This window comes from Coloeus monedula, assembly GCF_965178545.1.
Source record: "Coloeus monedula genome assembly, chromosome: 11".
In the NCBI taxonomy this organism is placed as follows: Eukaryota; Metazoa; Chordata; class Aves; order Passeriformes; family Corvidae; genus Coloeus; species Coloeus monedula.
In genome coordinates this window covers 3481985-3504134 of record NC_138791.1, presented here as the reverse complement: position 1 = coordinate 3504134, position 22150 = coordinate 3481985, and the positions used below count along the sequence as shown (strand labels likewise).

The 22150-nt window shown below is 41.9% G+C and overlaps 2 protein-coding genes across 4 annotated transcripts; one reads left to right on the top strand and one right to left on the bottom strand.

Annotated features, from left to right (window-relative positions):
• Window positions 1–1349: 1349 nt before the first annotated feature.
• Window positions 1350–12614, bottom strand: ATRIP (ATR interacting protein). 3 transcript variants are annotated; one of them, XM_082288997.1, is made up of 13 exons: window positions 12335–12614; window positions 11103–11188; window positions 9918–10088; window positions 9160–9275; window positions 8755–8915; window positions 7653–7751; window positions 7100–7229; window positions 5609–6340; window positions 4904–5046; window positions 4259–4350; window positions 3310–3393; window positions 2785–3034; window positions 1350–2311 (listed from the first exon to the last, which is right to left on the bottom strand). In XM_082288997.1, exons 1-13 carry the CDS (start codon window positions 12609–12611, stop codon window positions 2250–2252), a joined length of 2403 nt encoding a protein of 800 aa, XP_082145123.1. In that variant the 5' UTR covers window positions 12612–12614; the 3' UTR covers window positions 1350–2249. The 3 variants fall into 3 exon arrangements, with proteins under 3 accessions (XP_082145123.1, XP_082145124.1, XP_082145125.1); XM_082288998.1 differs by having other exon boundaries at window positions 11103–11185; XM_082288999.1 differs by lacking the exons at window positions 1350–2311; window positions 4259–4350 and having other exon boundaries at window positions 2902–3034.
• A 3163-nt stretch (window positions 12615–15777) lies between these two features.
• Window positions 15778–16677, top strand: LOC309576952 (protein BTG1-like). Its single transcript, XM_082288556.1, has 2 exons — window positions 15778–15913; window positions 16052–16677. The coding sequence occupies exons 1-2, from the start codon at window positions 15796–15798 to the stop codon at window positions 16402–16404; spliced, it is 471 nt and encodes a 156-aa protein (XP_082144682.1). The 5' UTR covers window positions 15778–15795; the 3' UTR covers window positions 16405–16677.
• Window positions 16678–22150: the final 5473 nt, after the last annotated feature.

The window sequence follows — 22150 nt, the reverse complement described above, 5'->3', positions numbered from 1 at the left end:
GTCTATTTGGTGTATAGAGGAGCCTGAGTTGTACTCCTTTAAAGTCCAGAGGTGGGGGAAAACTCAATGAGAATGTAAATGTACATTCTTGGGTGTTGTCTGTTAGAGGGGGTGGATGGGAGGGGATGCAGAGCCAGGAGGGAACAGTTAAGAGTTTTCCTACCAGTTTTTTCCACAGATAACTCTTCTGTTTATATAAAGTTTAGCAATAATCCCCTTCTCCCTTTTTCCAAGTTGCCATACACACACCCTTTAGATGAAGCCAGGAATTTTTTTTAAACAACTTTTTATAACAGGATTGTTCCAACACTTTGGGATTCCTTAACTGGTTTTTGTCCAAACTCTTCTTAACAGTTCATTTGGTCTGTTTGCTGAAACGGGTTAAATGTCTCTTATCTCTATGAACTCAAATTGTTTAGAGAAATAAAGTGGTGAGAATGGTTGAAAGGTGATGGCAGATCAGTGCGTTTTGGGATATTTGAGATACTGTGACTGTCCTCTCTTTGTTAGGACAGCTCTAAGGTTGCCCCTCACAGCAGGCTCACAGCCAGATTCTGCTTCACCACAACTCCTGCTCATTGGGCTGCTCTTAAAGAATTACCTTAATGTTTATTTTGGTTTTGAGGAAGGAAAGAGTTCTTACATCCACTTTCCAGCTCTTCTTTTTAATCCTGAAGACCAGGAAATGCTGTTTGGTGGTTGTTTTTCTTTTTTTCTTTTTTTTTGGGGGGGGGTGTGCTTTGTTTATTTGCTTTACATTGACAAATCAAATGTTTTTTGTCACACCAGCCTCCAGCATGTCTTGTCCAGGGCCCTGGTGGCAGTTCCAGGGTCATGACCATGCAAGCACACAGACTCGAAGGGCTTTGCTGCTCTGTGCCTGTGCATCCTTCCTTGGTGCATCTCAGCAGGAAAATGGCAGTTTTCCAGATGCTACAAGGGACTTGAAACCTGTTACTGAGAGGAGCAGTTGGCAGCTTGTGTTTCCCAGCACCGACCTGGCCCTGCCGCTGCTCAGGAGAGGAGGAGGCTGAGCCCAGGCTGGGGGGAGGAAGGAGCTTTGGCTCTTGGGAGATGCTGGATTATCATCCTGGTTCTTCCTGCATAGGCATTTCTGGGCAAGTTCTCTTCCAAAGCAAGGGCCAAGCCAGGAGCTTGCTGAGCACACTGGAGTGGGGCTCTTTGCTCCAGGGCAGGCCACAGCCTCTTTGGGCATGACCAGAGAACTGAGTGTTGCCCAATTTTCCAAGGGCTTCCTTCCCACTCTAGTACAGTCTCTTGTCCTCCTGGTATGTTGATCCAGGCTCATTCTTAACCAAGTCCCTGTTGAAAAAAGCTCTCCCATCTAAAAACACAAACCTGTGGGCTCATTTTAGTAACACTCTCATTTCCCTTTTTAGGGTCTAAGGCTCAGCTGATGACCTACAGCCCAGTGTGACAGTGAGGATCATACACGCTTCAAAGGGTGGGGCAACAGCTCTTCCTCCAATCTTTGGTGCAGAACCCTAGGAATGAGATGCTCCTTCATCTTCATTATGACCAAAAACCCCAGTCATTCTGCAAACATTTAAATATCCTTCTATTGCCTAGGATGAACTCTGCCATCAACACTACCATCTTACTCTTTTAAGGTGAATTATAGAATATAAGTTATAGTATTTTTTGTTCTGGCACCTCAGTAATTAAATTTTCAGCAGATTCATGAAATTGAGTGAACTCAGGGGACCAATCCTCAGCAAGAAATCCAAAGCCCTGTAGTGAACTGCCAACTCTTAAGTTATTTCTAGAAGGGTTTTTAAAATCACCATTAATTGTTTACTAATACAAACAATACGAAAATTCTGGAAGTCACACAAGAAAGTGGTACAAAAGAAACAAGTGTGTTCTGATGCCAAACACCTGGGCACATTCAGCATCTTAAATTCAGCTGTAGTCCCAGTCAAATGGAGAATAGAGAGGAATTTTCATTTCATTCACAGCAAATTCATACAGGATGAAATTCATAACCAGAACCAGTCATAAGCCATTGAGTGGGTTTGCACAGCAGTATCACTCTCTCATCAAAGTTCTTTTGCTTTCAGCTACATTTAGATGGCACTGAAATAATTACAACAAAGAAATGTTTCTGAGCTGTGCTGTGTTTGAGTGCAACCTACAATTGTCACTTAGAAGGATGATTTAAAGTTCACATTTACATTGGCAATGATGATTCAGATGAGGAAGGACAGATCTTTGCTCTTTGATTTTGGCTAGCTGGAGTCCATTCCTTGGTCTTCTGACTCAGGAGGATACAGTTCATCCAAAATCAGCTCTGCACAAAACATAATAATGTTTCAGAGAATGATTTTTTCGTCTATGTGATACAGTATAATTATAGCTGGTATCTGCACTTTAAAACATACTAGTAGAAGACTACAGCAAATACCATTTTTGAATGTGTCATGCAAACAGGTCTTTAGATTTGTGTTTTGTCACACAAACTTCTCCCCCTCTTTTCTTTAATGCCATTTTTAGGGACAACTGCCACTACCCCAGGTTGCTCCAAGCCCTGTCCAACCTGGCCTTGAACCCTTCCAGGGATGGGGCAGCCACAGCTTCTCTGGGCAGCCTGTGCCAGGGCCTCCCCACCCTCACAGGGAAGAATTTTTCCTGCTATCTAATCTAAACTGCCTCCAGAGATCTGACCAACAACCAGCTGTGGTACTTGTTAAAAGAGAAAGGTGACAGAAGTGAAATTTTTATTTCTGCAACATGGAAAAAAGCCAACATTTGACTGATTTTTACCTTCAGAGGCACTCAGTTTTTGAGTCTTTTTGAGAATGGCCCTTATGCCTGGCATGGCTTGGTCATATTGATGGAGAACTTCCAAACAGTGTTCATGGAACAGTTTATCTTTCTGAGACAGGCTGTGCAAGAGTAAAACAGCATCCCGTAAAAACTGAATAACTCGTTCCTTATGTGCACACAAGCTGGTCTCAGATCTTCTAATCTTCATCCACTGTCTGTGCAACATTACAATTAGTGCCTTAACCACCTGCAAGAAGAAAACAGTGCCTCAATACACAAAGTAAAAATACAGGAGCAGAAACCTTATTTCAGTATGAACTTTAGTGCTTCATCTCTTCAGACTTTCAAATTTCAGAATTTTTCTAGCAAGCCAAAGCAAGCTTCCTAGAAGGTGGCATCCTCTAAAGTACAGGACACTTCTGTTCCACTACAGCAAAAAAAATAAAAGGGGCAAAAAGCAATTTCAGCATTGAGAAGTCTTAAGTTCTCAGCAGGTTAAAGTGGGGGCTGTGGTGAACGTACCTCGAGGTTGCACTGACAGTCTGTGCCAGGAAATAAAACTGCTGGTCTGGAGCACCACATGCAGCGTGTCAGGAGCCTGAGTGTCTGTTACAAACACAGGCTGTGTTAGAGTGAGTTGTGTGAGTTGCAGCTAAGAAGAGGTAGAAATGATAATGCATTGCTGGTTTCAAAAAATGTTCAGGGGTTTGGGTTTTTTTTTTGTAACTGATGATCTCATTTACCTTCAAAATTGTACAAGTTTTTTTCCCCTGTAACACTTTACACAGAATTTGCTTTGCACAGAAACCTTCTCAACTTTCTGATGAGCAAGGCTGACAAGGTCAGTGGCCTTTAATTCACTGCCTACAAATGATGTGTTTACACTTAATATAACGAGGCAGGTAGGGGCACAATGGAAATGGTTCAAAATTCTTGAAAATGAGGGAAGTAGAGCAAATAGAACCTCAAATAAGTCAGCTCTGCCTGTACAAACAACACAAATTAGGTTTAAAAGCTTTCTGTATATAACCATGACTGTTAGACAGCAAGTTACCATTTCCATTGAATACCAGGAATATAAATCCTAAATCACTACAGAATGCCTTTTAGATGTAATAAATACAATCAAAAGGAAACACAAATCTTGCTTCTTTTTACTCTTCTATTGATCTAAAAGCAAAATAAAGCTTAGTGCTGAACATCTGCAGCCATCCTAGGATCTTCCTTGGTTTTTTCAGTCACTTAAAAGACTATTATGACCAGTGCTCTCTTTAAGGGTAGTTACTGATTCGGTTTCAAGCAGGTCCTTTCAAAAATCAATGTAATCCCTTACTACAAGCCCATACTTGCAGTTTTGTATTTCAGCTAGAGAAAGAACTTGTTTTCATTCAATTTGTGTGTTGTCCTGCTCCTCCCACTCCCCCAACTGGAAGGAAAAGGAAAGAGCACATGGACAGTCAGCCATGGTTACCTCTTGCTCCAGCTGAAGCCAGAGCATTTCAGATGCTGATTTATCTGGTCTTGATGTTATGTACATGTAGAGTGCAAGGAGAAGGCAAGTGTCTGAAACAGAGAGAACTTTGTTCTTTTCCCAACCGGCCACTTTTTCATGACAAAGATTAATTCTATCAGGCAAGAAAACATTTTGAGTGCTATCCTAGGACTTGTGGTACAGGCCCAGCTTCTTGCTTTACTTCACACATCTTCAGCAGTGCTGAGGAATTGGTATCCCTAAACTTCCTATTTGCCTTTGTGGTAATCTTGTCCGGTTCATTCATAAGGAAGTGAACAGAGGCCATTTACCATGCAGAACAACTGAAATCCCTAAAATCAACAGTGCCATGAGACAGACAAATTTAACTTCAAAACTCCTCAAAAGCCCCTTTTTCCCTCATCGGCCTTAAATACACAATCTAGAAAGTGATTTTAAAGTGGCTATCAAAAGCACTGCTTGTAGACAGATACCCCAAGACAAATACTCTCCAAGTCATAACCAGAAAACAAGTTTTCAGGTAACATAGCTTTTTGCCTTCTGGGGTTTCAGCACCTTGGAACAAGGCCTGTTCACACTGCTTTTGGTCATGGTAACAGTTCTCTGTGTCCTGCAGTCTTTTACCTGAATGAGAACAGAGCTGAGCAACCAACACGTGGTGCTGAGCAAGAGCACACAGGAGTCTCACAGTCAGAAGCACAGCAGGCAGAGGGCTCTCGGGACACAGACAGCGCTGCAGTATCTGGCTACTCAGTAAGTGCTGGAAACTTCAAAACAAAACTTAGTTAGGAATGGGAAGTGCAGTTATAAGTTGAGAATACACTGTTTTTTGTAGACAGCATCATAATGTGTGCCTTTTTAGCTATACAGAACATTCCTGATCTCAACTCATCCATCATAAATACCAAGCATGCTGAAAAACAGTTACTTTTGGCAGTCTGCAGCTCACACTAGCAGTTTCACCTGCCAGAATGAGATCCTATGCTTTCCTTCCTTATGCACCTCCCAAAAAAAACCCAGAATGAATGTTATAAATACTCTGATCTGCATGTGGCCTTAAGAAGCTTCCTCACTTTTAATGTGGCAACAGCACCTGCTTCATATGAACATCATCAGCAAACCTTGTTACTGATCAGGGATGATTATTACACTCATTAACAGAAAAGGCAGTAGAAAGATCCTCAGCTGCTTCTCAAAGGTGATCTGAGATGTGATTTCTCTCATACATGGCACAACTTCTACTGAAATCTGCCCAGGTGAGTTTCAACAGAGAATGAAAACTGCTAAACAGCAGACTCTGAAATAATTTTCAAGCTGTTACTGACTTACTTTATTAACAAGTCCATAGTTGAATTTTCAGCTAATTTCACCAAAACCTTTAGGCTTTGGCTCAGGATATTGTCAGTCTGGGAGCCCCTTACAGCAGAAAAAGCTAAAATCTGAAGCAGCTTTTTAAACAAAGAATGTTGAGCTTGATCATTATTGGGAGGATCCTGTGGAGCTGCAGGAAGCCCTCCTTGTGTCCTGCTCTCTTCTTTATTGTCACACTGATTGTCACACGACACATTTTTGTCCATCTTGGAAATCTGTTCATCTCCAGCAGCAGAACTTTTTTCCACTTCAGCAGACAGCAATGTGTGGACAACATCCCAGCTGTAGAACACCAAATAATAAAGGATCCCCAGTGATACAAGAGTCATTTCTTCAAGAGACAACCTGAAGTCCTCCTTGCTTGACACTGTGTTTGTGCTGGCTCTGGAAGCAGCAGCTGGATGGGTCCCACAAGCTCCATTCCCGGATGTGTCCCCAAGCTGCTCTGCTTGGCAGAAGGCACCAATGTGGTGCTCCACCAGGGGCAGGAGATGCACAGCACCTCGGATCCTGCTCTGTGTGAGGGGCAGGAGCCCTCCCTGGCCTTCTGCTGGGCCTCCTTCAGATAATCCTTCATCCAGAGCAATCATGTTCAGTCCTGTTATGGCCAGTTTTTGAGCTTCTTGCAGGGATACAAGAGGAGCGATTCCTTCTTGAGTTGTCCTGCTGCTGGGGACTTGCGTGGGCTTCCTGTCCAAATAAAAGTAAAAGGGACATGCTTCACAAGAAAAGGCAGAGAACAGAGTTGAAATCTGTGTTATCCATATTATGAATTGAATAATGGAAAGGACGGAGTACTGAGAGATGTCTGTTTCCAAAATATAAAAAAAGGGAGAAAAACATCATCCTGCTCCTTGATGCCTGCATGGAAGAGCCATTTCGAAGCATTCTAGGTTTCATTACTAATAAAATAACCTATCAGAAAAGCAAAGGTATTTCAGGAGCTACAGCCTAATTCTGTAAAGTGAAAAGCTGTTATAATTCATATCCAATATTCATATTTAAAATGCTTTACCAGGAAATATAAATACATATTGGAAAATTGCACTCAAATTGTACAGTACAAATTGAACACAGTTTCTATTCCGAAGATACAAAACCAACTTCTAATCACATTTTCAACATTTTCTTCCCCCTTAGCTCATGATCATATTTCTGTGCTTCCCTCATTGCAATGCAAGCTGCTAACAGCTACTCCCAGGTTTAGTTCTGTGCCTTCCCCTAATAGATAATTAACCTAATTTATCTCTTTGTGATGTTCCACTGTTTACTATCTGTGATAATCGAAGATGCAGAACGATGTTCCAAATTTTGCACTAAATGGCCTAAGCAGAGCAGGATTTACCACAGGGAATGAGCTGTCCTGCATGACCAAGTGTTTCTTAGTACAGAGAATGCCACTGTACTTGAACATGGCAGATACAGTTTAACAAAGAAAATAAAACTTACATATCCAAAGAGTTGGGCGGCAACACAGCTCCAGGTAGAGGCTCAGAGTTGCTACTGAGAAGGTGGCAGAGTCCTAGAAATGACCCAGGGACAATGGGCTGCTTCATCAGTGCATTCAGCAAGATAGAACCTGGAAGGATACAGCGTTTTCGTTGGAGTAGCTTTGCCATCATCAACAACAAAAAACTAGTATTTCAAAAGATCAGCCTTCTTTAGAGTGCTCTCAACCCCAAAATGTTTCTTTCATTATGAATCTTCTTTCTTAACAAGAATTTAAGATACTTAAATATAAACCAAATTATATTTAGAGGTATTTTAATTATGATCCCATATTAGCAAACTAGCTCGAGCCAAGTGATCACATATCCCAGCTGTTCTGGTAGCTTGCCCTCCATTTTCCATTCCAGACATTGAAATTATGTGATAAAATTCCACTGCCAACTGTCACTAAGATAGTACCCTGAAGGACTGTTGAAAATGATTATTATAGTGCTTGGGGTTTTTTTAATACGTTTTCCCTGGTTTGATTTCTGCATTAACAGAATTGAGTTACCTTGTGTATTTCGTTTGGGGACAGAGTTGTAGGAACCATTTTTTCCTGTTGCTTTGTGCTGCTTCACGGATGAAACTTCAGGAGGTGTTATCTTACTGTCTGAAACAAACAGGGATTGTGAGAACATAGATCTGCACACAGCCTTTACACACACTCAGCCACAGAAACAGATAATTTTTTAATCATCTCTATATGTCATAATTACCAGGCAAACTAAGGCCAAAAGCCTTGCAGGGTTCAGAAGAAAAGTAAACAAATGTATTTTTTCAAACAAATAGGCATATTGAGTGTTGTTACCATTACAAACAGTAGCAATACTAATGCTTTAAGGCTACTGCATTCTTCTTTTTGCTGGAGTTCCTACTGCCCATATTTTCAGAATGAACAGTGTAACTGACAGCAACACCTCAGATTTTTTGTGACTTCAAGTAAGGATTAGTTGATGATACCACATTGCTTCCATTTATTCTTTCCCATTGCTATAAAACAAAAAATCACTACTTTTGTTTCATATTATAGCAGTCTTCAAATACATGCAGATACTGATTTCCTAAGCTTTACTCAATGAATTTCAAGATACAATTTTGTGAGAATTACTGCCCTACATATAAAAGAGGAAATGAGTACATTGTTTCAGTTGCTTCTTTCAATATGGCTAAATATGTACCCTTTAAAATCCAATCCCCAAAAAGGTCAGCTTTAAAGCCAGAACAAGAATACAAAAAATGCATTAGCTGACTAGCAGACCAAGAAATAGGCAAATTATTTCCTATTCTTTATTCAATGAGAAAAGACAGATGAACAATTTGGATGTTTTAGTTCATCACACAATAAAGTTTTTTATTGCAGCCACTGGCCACTTCATCATTGACATCTTGGCACCTGGTACTAAGGTGTGAATTAAAATGATCTTCATGCAAATTTCAGTCATGACTATTTAACTCCAGTTGATTTAAAGTAGAAAAAAAATTTAAGCAAAGCCAAAATAAAACAAATAACTGTGAACTGACTGCAACTGTTGACTCACACAGCACCAAAATCCTTCTCTGAGGCAGAATGTTCATATGCAGCTAAAAATGTTGCAAGCTGTACATGGGTTTACCTTCTTTGATGGAAGTAGTTGGGGCCATAAAATTTCCTGAAGAACACGATGGCCTAGTGGACGTTTCAGCATTGAAGGATTCCTTTGTAGGAAAAGATCTTCTTCCAGGCTGTGGAGAACATCCTTCTGATTTTACTTGTACTGCAATATTCTTTTTAGGGCTAAGATAAAAAGACTAATCAGTATTTCTTTTGTAGTTATTTTATTAAACAATGTGTTTTCTTTGCACTGATGTTTTAAAGATACTTCTTTTTGAAAAAATTCCATAGATGTCATCAGACTTTTTTGGTTGTATATTTTAAAGACAACAGAGCTAGAGTTACATGAAGAAAGAAAACCTCTTCAATAGTTTAAGCACTATGTATTGCAAAAATGAACACAAATTCCTTTTCCAACCCTCCCTACCTTGTTGTTGGAACTGCCTGAGAAAGGTGTTTAGTTCTTTCACAGTTCTGAAGTCGTGTTCTTAATTCATTCATTTCTGCATCCTTGAACTGCAGCTCTGAGTGCAAGGACTGTAACTGAAAGAGGAGTTCAGGACAGTTTTACTGTTACCATTCAGAGGCGGTGCAACTGCAGAGCAACTGAGTTACCATAAGAGCTCGAGATCACCATCTGCTTACTGTGAACTCTGCACAAGATGGCCATTTTTATGAACATTAGTCCAATTAACACCAGCTGAGAACCAAGTGCCAGGAGTTCAGGCAAGAAGCTTTTGTGAGTGGCTAAGACAGAGCAAGTGCCACGCAGAGCATGGCTACAGTGAGGCTGGAACTGCAGAGCCAACTGGACAAAAGCAGCCACTGTCCTCTTCAGGGCTTGCACAAAGATGACTGCAACAGGAGTAGCAATCTGATCAGAGCCACAAAGCATGTTCTGTCACTTTTCCCCACTGTAAAATACATTTCAACTGCAATGCTGTTGGGATGGCTTTGAAAAAGCAACAAGTGAATGAAAACCTCTACCACCTGAATTTCACTCCTTTATTTTGGCAGGGAAAACCCTCAGCGAGTTCTTACAAATGCTTTCTTCTAGGTAAGAAAATAAAAGCATGCACTGTGGAAATTTCACACACATGTTCTTTGATTAAATGGTGTGTGACATCATTAAGTCATAAATCAGCTTCTGCACGTGATCTGCAGGTAACTGACATATTTACAAACCTTTTTGGAGAACTCTTTTTCTTTTTCACTTAAAAACTGAGATTTTTGCTGCTCCAGTAGCAGGTGTGATCTTTTCTGTTCCTCCATAGCATACTCCATCTGCTGCATTGAGTCACGCAGAATTTTAATTTCTCCATTTTTAGCAAGAATTTCATCCTGCATTTCTTTCAGCTGCAAACAGAGGAATTGCATTAAAGGATGGATATATCCAAAAGTATGTCTTTACATCAGTTTGTGGTTGAAAATTAGGTGTATTTGTAATTTCTAGGGAGAAAAATACTCCTGGTAACCCAGTTCATAAATTCTACACATGTTGCCTCTAATCTTTCTCTGATGAAATCAAACTCAGATACTGTTTTCTTTAATTAAAAATGACAAGACCATCCTTCTCTTTCCCCTTCTCTGCAATTACTTTTTTTTTTAAAGTGTTCTAGTCACACACATCAGTAATTTATTCACTCTTTGGATGATAACTGATAATTTAATTATACTATTGCATCCATCAGGACAGCCAACAAGCACTCTGTCCTGAGACAAGGTACCACCCCTGGACCGTATCTTCAGGACATACTGAGTCTCTAATACTTCCTGAGCAGCCACCACCACTCAGAGACAAGACTTTGGAGGGATAATAAAGAAGTTACTCAGAAAAGCAAGAAGAAAAAAGCAGAAGGTCACTTCTCTACAACTGTAAAATTATGGTTTAACATGGTGTACACATAGGAGATTCCCTGATAAAGGTGGATATAACAGAGCTGGGAAAAATGCAGAGAATGGAGGGAAGGATGAGAAAGGGAAACAGAGTATCTCTTTCCATAAAGGACCACTAGAAGGTAAAGTAACATAGAGTCACTTAAAAGTCATGTCAGGTCCTCAAAGCTTTTAAGTTGAACAAAACAACTCCAGCTGACTGACTGACAGGCAGTGAAATTATTTGATAGGGAACAAATAAAACTGAAAAATTAGCTTTTGCTAATCTGAGATGACCAAGAAATAAAATACTGCTCTCACTCTTTAATATTACTAGAGCTTTTCCTAGTATAATGGTTTTAACACACCCCTGGATCACAAACATTATTGATCAGCTTGATTAGAATTAAATGCTTGGATCTGGACTTACTCCCACCTTTCAGTTAGTCCTATCAAAAATGTGATATTCAGAGGAGAGGGGAGGATATTGCCAACCTTCTGTTTGACTTCTTCATGCTGTGTCTGCAGCACTTCAAGCTGGAATGCATCTCTCATCAGACCATCTTCTGCTCTGCTTCCTGCTGCAGGGAAAAGCCAAAATCTGAAGCACAGATGATGTACGTACATCACTGGTGACTCAACACCAAGGTTTTGTTATTTGTCATTGCATACATCTGAATATCTTAGGATTTTACTGTCATTACAAACACATAAACTGCCCCATCTAATCACCACAGGAACTTTGCTGGTGGTTGTGCATCAATTCTTATAAAAGAAGAACCCCCCTACTTCAAATTTCTAACCACAGAAAACCAGCAAGATGACCCACAGCAAAGGCAAGCATTTCTTCTGAGATAACTTTAATTAATGGACAAAGAAGGGTTCACTGAAAACTTGTTCCCCTGGTGAGATGACAGATGTGAGGGTTGCTGAAACACACTTAGATTATTCAAGCTCTCTAAGCTTCATTATGAAGAACCCCTGCTTTTGTTTTTTTCTAAGTAAACCTGAAAGTCAGCTGTTAATACAAGGCATGCTATGCATTTAGTAGTGGAAATTAAAGGGAAGAATTCTGAAAGCCAACATGCTACCAGAATATGACACCTAAAGCATGTTAAAAGTTTAGGAAACTAGGCTTTTTTATGTGGCAGGTTTAACATGCAGCACCCTCGTCCCAGGCTGGCATTACCTCCCCACACACCGGGGGCTCCTGGTGCCGTGAGATCAATGCAATGTGCCTGCTGGGATTGTTATTCTCGTTATTCCTCTGAATCCCAACCATCCCTCTGACACCGGGGCTACCACCGTGGGGTGCTGGTGGCCAGGGGGACAGGCAGGAGCAGCTCTCCTAAGGGAACTTACAGGAAAGATGGAGCAAATCTATTTACAAGAGCATGTAGTGACAGGGCAAGAGGGAGGAGCTTCACACTGACGGAGATTTAGGTTAGGTATTAGAAGAAATCTTCCCTGTGAGGATGGGGAGGCCCTGGCACAGGCTGCCCAGAGAAGCTGTGGTTGCCCCTGGATCCCTGGAAGTGTCCAAGGCCAGGCTGGACGAGGCTTGGAGCAACCTGGAGTAGTGGAAGGTGTCCCTGCCCGCGGCAGGGGGTGGGACTGGACGAGATTTAAGGTCCTTTGCAACCCAGGCCATTCTGCGATTCCTAAAGGGACACCAAACCCTTTCGCAGCAGCGGGGCAGTGCCAGGCAGCCGCCGGGACAGACCGACCTTGCCGCTCGTCCCGGGGCAGCTCCGGGGCTCCCCACGCGTGTCCCGCGGGCGGATCCTGCGACAGCGCCTGCGAGGCCAGGATGTCGATCTGCTCCAGGTCGTCCGCCGTGAAGTCATCACTATCCCCGAAGGGGTCCACGAACCCGGTCACAGCGCTCTTGGGGCGCTTGTGCGGGGGAAGGCCGTTCCGGAGCGCCGGCGGGGCGGCCGCAGCCCCGCTCTCCCCGCAGAGCGCGGGGCCGCTCCGCTTGCGCGGCCCGGGCAGCGCCGCCATGGCGGGATCGGGACCCGCGGGGCCCACACGCCGCGGGACCGCCCCGGCCGCGCCCCCCCCCGCGCGCCGCGCCACCCGCCAATCACCACCGGGCAGCTTTCCCCGCACAGCCAATGAAGTGGCGGCGGTGCCAGAGCCGGCTGTAAGCGCCCTCGCGATTGGTCGTGGGTAGCCGACATGCAAGCTCCTTGTTTATTGGTCGGGAGGGAGGCGGGAAGGCTCGTCCCCTCAGCGGTGTGAGGGAAAGGCGGTGACGTCAGGCTTCGAGCGGTGACGTCGCTGTGAGGGTTGGGCCGATGACGTCACACCTCGCGCGGGGCCCTGGCTTCATCCCGGGCACGATGGCGTCACACCGGGGCTGGGAGCGCGGCCGTGACCCTTCCCGTGCCGCCGTGGCACTGCCGGCCACAGGCACAACTGCCCTTGGTAACCTGGGACCTCTACCAGATAAAAGTGCAATATTTGCAGAAGTCCTGCGCTGAACCTCCACTGTTAACTTGCTTTTGTAATCATATTTTGCCTGTTTTTAAAGGTGGACTGGAAAATGGAGTTTCCAGCTCCATATAACTCAGGTGGGTGTGAGGTAACAGCTATGTTGATAAACCTTTTAAGTGGACCCTAGACCATAGTCTTGCAGCACATTTTAAAAACAGGGTTACAAATTATTTTCATTTCTATAAATCAGTTTACAAATCTCTTGATGGTCTTTTAAGTGAAAACCACTGTGTTAGTACGACAAATTTCCAATTCTGTCAGAGAATTCTGATTTCTCTTGTTCATTTCCCTATTTCGCATTACACGCAGGAAAATTAGATTATTACTAGGGTGTAATTTTCCTTATCCATGCACAGCCTGTGGCGAGCCAGCAAGGCCCAATTAGAAAGCCCTGAGGGTCATTGTTCCCAGCTGTGCTAAAGGGGCAGCAGCTGATCCCTATGGAATCAGCAGGTGGGAACAGCTGCATCTGGTCAGCTCAGGTGCGCAGAAAAGGGGCAGTCTCAGAAGGAAGCTGCGCTTGTATCATTTTAGTTTTGAGGTGCTGCTTGAAGGTGTTCTTTTTGTTTCTCTGAGAAGTTGTGTTTTGTCAATTATGTACCAAACTGGGGAAACTGTGGATGGGTTTGGTGCTCAAATCGCTGAAGGTACTATTATTTATGCTTGGGATTATTCTTTTTCTCCCTCTAGTGGGAATGGTAACATGATGTTTGTCTTTGTAGTCTAGCTCTAAAGAAAAGTTAGTTCTTGCTTTTAATAATGATTTTATTTCTTTTTGTTTAAAGAGAGATACTCTGATAAGACAGAGTAAAACCAAAATTGCTTGTTTAGTTTAAAACCTCTCCTTGTAATTTCTGGAGCTCTGTTTCCACTGCCTATATTTGTAGAAACATGTATTGAGAGCTTAATTTCAGTAATCTAAAAGGAACTTGATTTATACATTACTTGGTCTTAATTCTGGGGTTTGGTTTTTGTTGGTTTTTTTTTTGTTGTTGTTTGGGGTTTTTTATTTTTTAATAAATGAATAGGATTGTGCTATCATTACTATTTTTTTATTGTTGTTGCTTTTAAATAACAGTGTACTCTTTGGGTGATAAACCTTCAGTTTTACTCTCTCCTCTTCCTCTAGCTGAAGTTGAGGAAAAACAGAATGATAGAACGCTTGCACAAACTTTATTTTTAACAAGATAAACCAAGACACCAACTCTGTTTTCCTCTACTCCAGGTGTTCCTGCTGAAGAGAAAATGACTTGCAGAGGATCAGAATAACAACAGAGTAAGTCTGAGCTGTAGAATTCATTTTAAATACATCTGCTTGTGGAACCATTTTTGGGCAGGGGGATGAAAGTCAGTTACCTATGTGCTGATTTCTTATCTTTCTGTGTCTTGCTAACATTGAGTCTTAAATCTGAAACTCCCTGAGGAGAATACGAGAAATCAAAGTGTGACTCCAGGATTACCTGAAAGCTGTGGCATCTTTTGATCTTTGTAGCCGGAATTTCTTATTTCATTTGAATGTTCCACTAAGGACTAATGGAGCCAGGTGCCAGACCTCAATCCATGTGAGCCGTTTTAGCATTGCCATTTGACTCTTGCAATACTTTTAGTTACCTTTCATTTGCTTTCTCCTTCTACCATTACTTTAGTTTCTCACAAGCAAGTTAAAACCAGAACCCTTACTGTCTGTCCTAGCTTTAGCAGAATCTTGTCTGTCTGACCTAAGAGTAAAATCACTGGGAAAACTGGGAATTGGTGCATTTATTCATATGGACCACACATTGTGGAAGAGGGGAGCTCTTTAGCATAATTAAGCATTAAGTTTAATAACTTATGACTGGATTTGGACAGTTCTTAGTGCTGTTAATGGTATGTTTATTCTTAATGCTAGCAAGAATTCTGTAAGTCCAATGCAATTGCTGGGTTTTTTGTTCTGTATTTTAATGAACCTGGACAAGAATGGGTTTGTGTTCTGATTCTCAAAACACTGAATAAATCGAAACGGGAGTAAGTGGATGGCTGCATCAGTCCAGGTACCAACAGAGACTTTTTTTTTAGCTTAATTCCTAAAATATGAGGTACTGAAATGCCAAGGGCACTTCCGTGAAAATTTGTTCTAACAAAATAGCATCTTGATTCAGACCTGAGAGCTGGTTAGGAGAGAAGTACTCTGGGTGTTGGGTAAATGTCAAGAGTTTTGCCATTTGCTGGTAGAGGGAAAGGAAATCCCACACTTAAGGATGACCTCGGAGTTGTATGGCTGAGATGGTGTGGAAGGTTTTGAGTCTGTGTTAGTACTGGGTCCCGAGGAACGAGAGGGAAAAGGGAACGAGGCAGGATGACGGCAACGTCTGCCTGGCAGAGCGCTGGCGATGGAGCGGCCGGTGGGCTGAGCGGAGCCGCCGCCGGCCCGCGGTGGGAACGGGGCGCGGGGCAGAGCCCGCTGCGCGCGCGTCTCTCCCGTTATTTCCGTTGGGCTCAACGCGAGCCGGAGCGGGGGGGCCGCGTTCGGCCGCCGCCACCGAGCGCTGCCCGCCGGCGCGGGGTGTCCGTGTGCCGGGCTGTCCGTGCCGGTCCCGCCCCACCGCCAGCACAACAAACCCGCCCCGTCCCGCCCGCGCCGTGCGGCTGTTGCGCGGAGCCGCCCCCGGCCGCGGGGGCCGGGCCGGGCCGGGCGGCGCTGGCAGCGGACATGAGGACCGAGATCTCCACGGCGGCCGCGTTCGTGACCCGCCTCCTGCGGGCCGCCGGTGGGGTCGGCGAGGAGCAGCTGCGGTGCTTTTGCGAGTGCCTGCAGGAGGCGATGCGCGGTGAGTGCCGGGGGACATCCCCCCATCCCTTCCTTCCATCCCCTCCATCCCTTCCCTCCACCCCCTGCGTCCCCTGCGCCCGCGGGGTCCGGCGGAGCGCAGCCCCGCGCTGAAGCTCCTCTTTGTTCCCTCCCGCAGAGCACTACAAGCACCACTGGTTCCCCCTGGTGCCCTCCAAGGGCTCCGGCTACCGCTGCATCAGGATCAACCATAAGATGGACCCCTTGATAGGGAAGGCGGCGGGGATGATCGGACTGAGCCACGAGAGGCTCTTCCAGCTCTTACCCAGCGAATTAACGCTGTGGGTCGACCCTTTCGAAGTGTCCTATCGCATAGGTGAGGATGGGTCTATCTGTGTGCTGTACGAAAGCCCCCAGCCCGGGGGGAAGGCGGCCAAACAGCTGGAGAGCAGGACCAGCTGCAAGGAGGAGTGGAGGATTGGGAGATCCAGCCCTTCCAAGAGTTACAACATGATGACGGTTTCTAGTTAAAAACAACTCTTCCCTGTACGATGTTGTATGTATCCCAACCTCATGATAAAGTTAAATGTAACAGCTTTTTACTTTTTAATTATTTTTTTTCACCCTGTAGTCATTAAAGTCGTGGTAGTACTGCCAAGTTCTTTGTGGCCAAGGGCTAAATGTATAAAGCAGTTCTTTACACTGCATGTTCCTTTCTGGGTTGTGTCCTGTAAATGCACTGTACAGTTGGTGGATTGTTTTACACATTTATATTTTCGAAAAAGTTTTGGCTATTTGTAATAAAAAGCAATATTGTAGCACTCTTTATGATGGGCTTTAGTCAATTAGTACTTGCTAAAAAAAAAATCTGCAATTTGTAGAGCAATAACACAGAGGGGGGTGGGAAACAGATCTAACAAACTGCACATAAATCTTTCCAGTGGTTTTGTCTGCACAGACTTCTCTCAGGGTCATTCAAGTTTGACTGTGAGGCACAAATCACAGAAATAACTCTTTATTTTTCCTTTTTCAAAGCATGCATTTGAGGGCTGGATTCCACCACACCCCAACATTTTAGCAAAAAGAATTGGGGAACCTAGTTGTCTTGTTATTTCTAGTTATGGGAGTAGAAAAATAAAGACTTGCTTAAAATGCTTTTGACTTGCTTTGTTTTTTCCCCCCAGGCTTTTAACATTGCTCTCAAAGCTTATTCTATCCATTTGTAATAATTGCAAAAAGCTTTGTAGTTAGAGGTGTAGCTGTGAACATCCATCTTTATTTCAGATCACAACAAAACACTCTGTTTTGGGAAAGCTTTCTGGCTGCCTGTCTTCAGCTGAATAATCTGTGTAGAGCTGAGTGGGTTTTTTGGTACTGAATGGAAGGAAAGGTACTCTTCTAATAATTGATCTCTTGCAAAAAAAAAATCCCAAAACTTGAGTTTATTAGGAAGTGGAGTTTGTGTTTAAAACTGCAACTTAAAGCCATGTAGGAAGCTCAAGTGAAAATGATCATCAGTGCTGTAACTGCCTTCAGTTTTTTGGAAGGTAAATCCTGCTGTTTCTGGCTTTGAGTTCCCTATTTTTGTCAGGCTCTTTAATACCAGTTGGGTACAAGGTTACTGAAAGTATCAAATACAGTAGTTTGATGTAATAACAAAACTTGTGTTGCTGGTTTATGTGGATACTCTTAGTGTTGATATCCCAGTAAAGGATTTTATTCAGAGATACTGTGATTCCTGTTCTAAGAAGCAGTGGTTTCTAATCCAGCCATAGAAGGCTGTCTGGCATTGCTGTTTTCTGTAGCCTGGTGTTGGAGCACGGTTGAACACTTGATGAAAGGGAGCTTTGTGTGGTGTGAGTATGTCAGCAAAAAAACCTCCTTGTGCTGTGTCAATAACATGGTAGAACATACAGTGAGGGAAGGGGCAAGTCTGGGCAAACTGGAAAGGGCAGAACTCCAGCTCACAAAGAGGTTTTTTCTTTGTTTGCCTTAGAAAAAGCTGTGGCTTGCTTTTTGCTGTTTGCTTATTATCTTGGAGGCAGGCTTGTCTAGTGGTATTTGTTTAATCTTGGAGGAAATGCACAGTGCAATATTCTTAGTAATTAAAACTCTCTAGAAATTGATAGTGTGTTTCTAGTCTATCACTCCAATAAATAAGCTTCTGGGTTACTTTAACAAATGGGTGTTAAAGGTCTGGTGGCAAATTGCCTTTTTATTAGATAAGATTGGAAATTGGTTTGCATGACATTTGTTTTAGTCTCTTGAGGAAACAGTAACACTTTCCTTTTCCTCTGATGAATATTCAGTGCAGGTAATCCTCTTTCCTAGGGATCTCTAAGGGATGTATTTGACACATTTGTCAGTAATTGAGCAAAATAACTTTAAATCTACAAAGGGTGAGGTGCCTTCTTTGATTAAATTTCATTTGAAAGGTAATTGGCCTTGCTGCACATTATATTAAGAGCCCCTTTGATTAAATTTCATTTGAAAGGTAATTGGCCTTGCCGCACATTATATTAAGAGCCCACTGGAAAAGATGGGTATGAAGTCTTCAGTTTAACAGGAGCTTTTCCATAGCAGAAAACACTTGAAGTGGAATTGAAGATGACTTGGGAGACAGGATATGGTTTTGAGCTGCTGGGTGTGGTTTGAGATGAAGGAGGGTGCAGCAGGTTCTTCAGATGTTCTGTTCTTGCCCGGTGTCTGTCCATGTAAGAGCAGAGAAGAGCCCAGATTAATCCAGCCATGATGGATTCTGCTGCTTTTATTAATCCTCCCCTAAGCAATGGGATGTTTCAGCTGTTATGTAATATCACATCTCAAGTATTCCATGCTCTTTGCAGGTTTGATGTCTATCACTGAATGGACACTTTAATGCAAGTTAAGTTTCATATATTTAAGCTAATGGCATAGAGTTGAAGTCACTCTGCAGACAAACAGGTGGGGGACAATGGGGGAGTTGAACAAAACCCACTGAAGCAAAGAAAACACTTGAGCTGCAAGTAAATACACTGTGATATCTGTGCCATCTAGAACAGCATTCCATTGCTTTAAAAAATGTCAAAGATGTACTGACAGCACAAAAGCTGTTCTGAGGGAGAATAGAGTGCTTGGTAGTAAGCCAGGGAGGCAGTTATTTGGAGGAGGTAAATAAAATAAACTTCGTGTTTTCCCTGAAATGTGGTAAGTTTTGTGTTCTGCTGTTGCAACAAACAAGGCAAAATCTTAACATCTTTAAAATGACGTACTTGTCACACAGGACTGACCACATCTAATCAGTCATGACTCAGAACAGGCTGGTTTGGATTCTGCAGGAAGGATTACTGCATGCTGGCCTCCTTGAAGCACTAAAAATACATGGAGAAAAATCAGTACATGCTTGTTTGGATGAGGATGGGTTAACTGTTGGGTAACTAAAGCTGTAGTAGAGGGGAAAAAAACCCCATCGATTTGCCTGTTTCTCCAAAACTTTGCCTTGCTGCCAAATTAATTATATAACATTTGTCTGGGTGGTAAAATCTACCTGACATAGAAGGTCCTGCTAGTTTATACAGCCTGACCACTTCTGTACTGCAATTATTGTGTATTGTCCCCCTGACTCGTTAGTTGGACCTAAGAGCACAGAGATGTATGGTTTTGATATGAGAACTTCAAGAGATAAGGGGATTGTCTGTACTTGTTTCATATTCTATTACCTTTAATGCTAGGTAAATTAAAATAAGAAATTTGGGATGCTCAGCTTTAGTTTCTAAACATTGGTGTCCTTATTTCCTTATCCTCAAGATGAAAAGCTTTTCAGTGTGTAGCACTTTATATTGCCATCAAATTAAGCCTGTTTTTCATATTTAAAGGATTAAAAAGATTAAGCATTTTAAGTTTGAGCATAAATAATTTTCTTTTAACTGGGATTTACATACGTGCTTTCTGCCAACACTTGTTCCATTTTTAATATGTGCCTGAGAATGTGTTCCCAAGGAATGAGTGCAGTGAACCAACTGATCTGGATCGCTCCGTTCCCGCCACGATTTGCTGTTCACCAGCACTGACAGTGCTGTGAGCTTCACCTCACTGAGAACAATGGAGAAGTACTGACAGAATTGCTAAAAATATGAGGTCTTTCGCTTAACTCATTTTTAATTCCTGTAATGCATTCTTCACTGTTATTTGGTCTAGAATGCCACATGTTATAGGTGAAGTGCCTCATAAAAACCTAAATAATGAGTTTGTGATTGCTCACACAAAGGACAACTCCCAGGTTTGTTTAGTAGCTTTCTGTAAAGCTGTGTTGATTTGCATTAATGATATTGTTCTCCTTTGAATTATACTCCTATTAGGAAGTGGAGAAGTTAACCTGATTAATTAACCTCCTTTTTACATTTAATCCATGATTAAAAGTCTTGTAAGTCTCCTGCAATTATTAGTTTTTAATTTTTTTATACCGGGACACCTACTCTAGAGAAATTTTCTATTTGTTCTCACATGCACTGGAAATAGACATTGGGGTCCCACTGATATCCTATGGCAGTTCTCTTGGGCATCTTTCTAGACTTTGTGGTTATGTTTTTTCTTATGAAATCCTAAAATTTATTATTTTTTTATCATCTGGTCTAGTCATAAGTATATTTTAATTATTGAATTATCCTCATGCAGTACATAGTTATCCACATTACCAAATACAGGTAGGCAATGTTTATTGATCACTTCCAGCCTTTTGCTGATTACTTCAGCAATTTTACCATATTTCTCTTTTCAGAACTAGAATTCATTTAAGTGCTGATGTATCTTAAAAGGTCTTTACCTTTGCATAACTGGTTTTCTTAGCTATTTGAACCATGGATTTTCCTCTCATGTTTTTAGCTTCCTTCAGATTTTTTTTTTTTTACTTCACAATAATCTGTGTATGTTGGCTTTTTTTCTGTTTCACCTTGGTTTTATTTAATTATGACTCCGAATTTGGATCTAATCTTATTTTCTGCCTCATGTTGTCTCAGTGTAGCAGCACTCAGCCATCACTTTGGCTGTGTGTGATTTCTCCAGGCTGATTCATGTTTCCATGGCAGAGTGGGAAGATTTGTATTCTTGGGTAATACAGGTGTGCTGGTTCTTGACTTGTAAGGTTGATACTTTTTATAAATTATTTTTCTCATGGTTCCAGAGTCACTCTTAGTAATATTTATGCTATAGGAGTAATATACTTATTTATTTTAATGGTTTTCTTGCTGGGGAGTGAATTTATTTCAGTAATAACAAGTGATATTTTGCTTTCTGTTAGAAGGCTATGTAAAATTTTCATTGAGAAGTAAACTGCTGATTTTAGCTTGTAATTTGGTGGGCAATGTATTTTAATAGAGATGGAATTGCATGGAAGGATCTTTCATCTGCTAGGGAGCATCCCTTTGCACTGTGAGATTCAGCTGCCCCTTGTTTGCAATCAGCAGGACTATCAACGTCTAAAAGGTGTCAGAAGGCAATGAGAGGGCAAATTAAATTGTGATTTGGGACCACCTTGGTTTTATCATTATGTTAAACTACTGGGCTCTGGATTATTGATGGTAATATTTGCATACCTTTATTGTTATGTTATATCAGTTATTCTTCCCAGTGGTTCTTAAAAATCCAAGGAAATATAATCTGTAAAAGACAATAAATGTCTGTTCAGCTAAATCAAACAACAAATTAGTCTTAAGTCACTGAAAGACAAAGCTGCAAATATCTCTCTTGATAAAATAACTTCAAAACATAGTAGGAAGAAGAAAAATTATATCACCAAAATGGTTCAATAATGTTTCAAGCAAACCTCTACTGCTAAATAAACACTATCTTAGAGAAATAAGTTCATAATCCAAGTATGAAAGTTCATCTTTGAAACAAAACACATTTTTAAAAGAAAAATGCATATATAAAAGTAAATACAGTCTTTGTAGATGCTGTGATGCAGTACATTTCAATGTGAACTTTTTAGATGATAAATTCTTACCAACTTTATTTGTAGTTCAGTAGCAGTGAGTACAGAGAACTTGATAAAGCAGTTTTTACTGTAGGGCTGTTGTGCCTGCAGGATGATGTTTGGGATGAGGCAAGAGCCCAGCCATGCAAACTGGGCTTAAATTGATCATTGCAATGATCAGTTAGTGACTTTGGCCTCAAATGACCGATATTACTTGTGAAACTCCCAGGATTTTCTGCTACATGAATGGAAAAATGAACAAACACACAAGAAACTGAGGAAAAAGGTAGGTTCTACCAGAAAATACTTCATGATCTGTCTGGGCCC

Bases quoted from the DNA above. Each gene is read 5' to 3' on its own strand.
- LOC309576952 (XM_082288556.1), top strand. From the start codon at position 15,796: ATGAGGACCGAGATCTCCACGGCGGCCGCGTTCGTGACCCGCCTCCTG. The intron at 15,914-16,051 runs GTGAGTGCCGGG...TCCCTCCCGCAG, and splicing joins CCTGCAGGAGGCGATGCGCG to AGCACTACAAGCACCACTGG.
- ATRIP (XM_082288997.1), bottom strand. From the start codon at position 12,611: ATGGCGGCGCTGCCCGGGCCGCGCAAGCGGAGCGGCCCCGCGCTCTGC. The intron at 4,351-4,903 runs GTAAAAGACTGC...TCTCTGTTTCAG, and splicing joins TCAGCTCTGTTCTCATTCAG to ACACTTGCCTTCTCCTTGCA. The intron at 2,312-2,784 runs GTAAAAATCAGT...TGTTTTGTGCAG, and splicing joins AAAACTGAGTGCCTCTGAAG to AGCTGATTTTGGATGAACTG.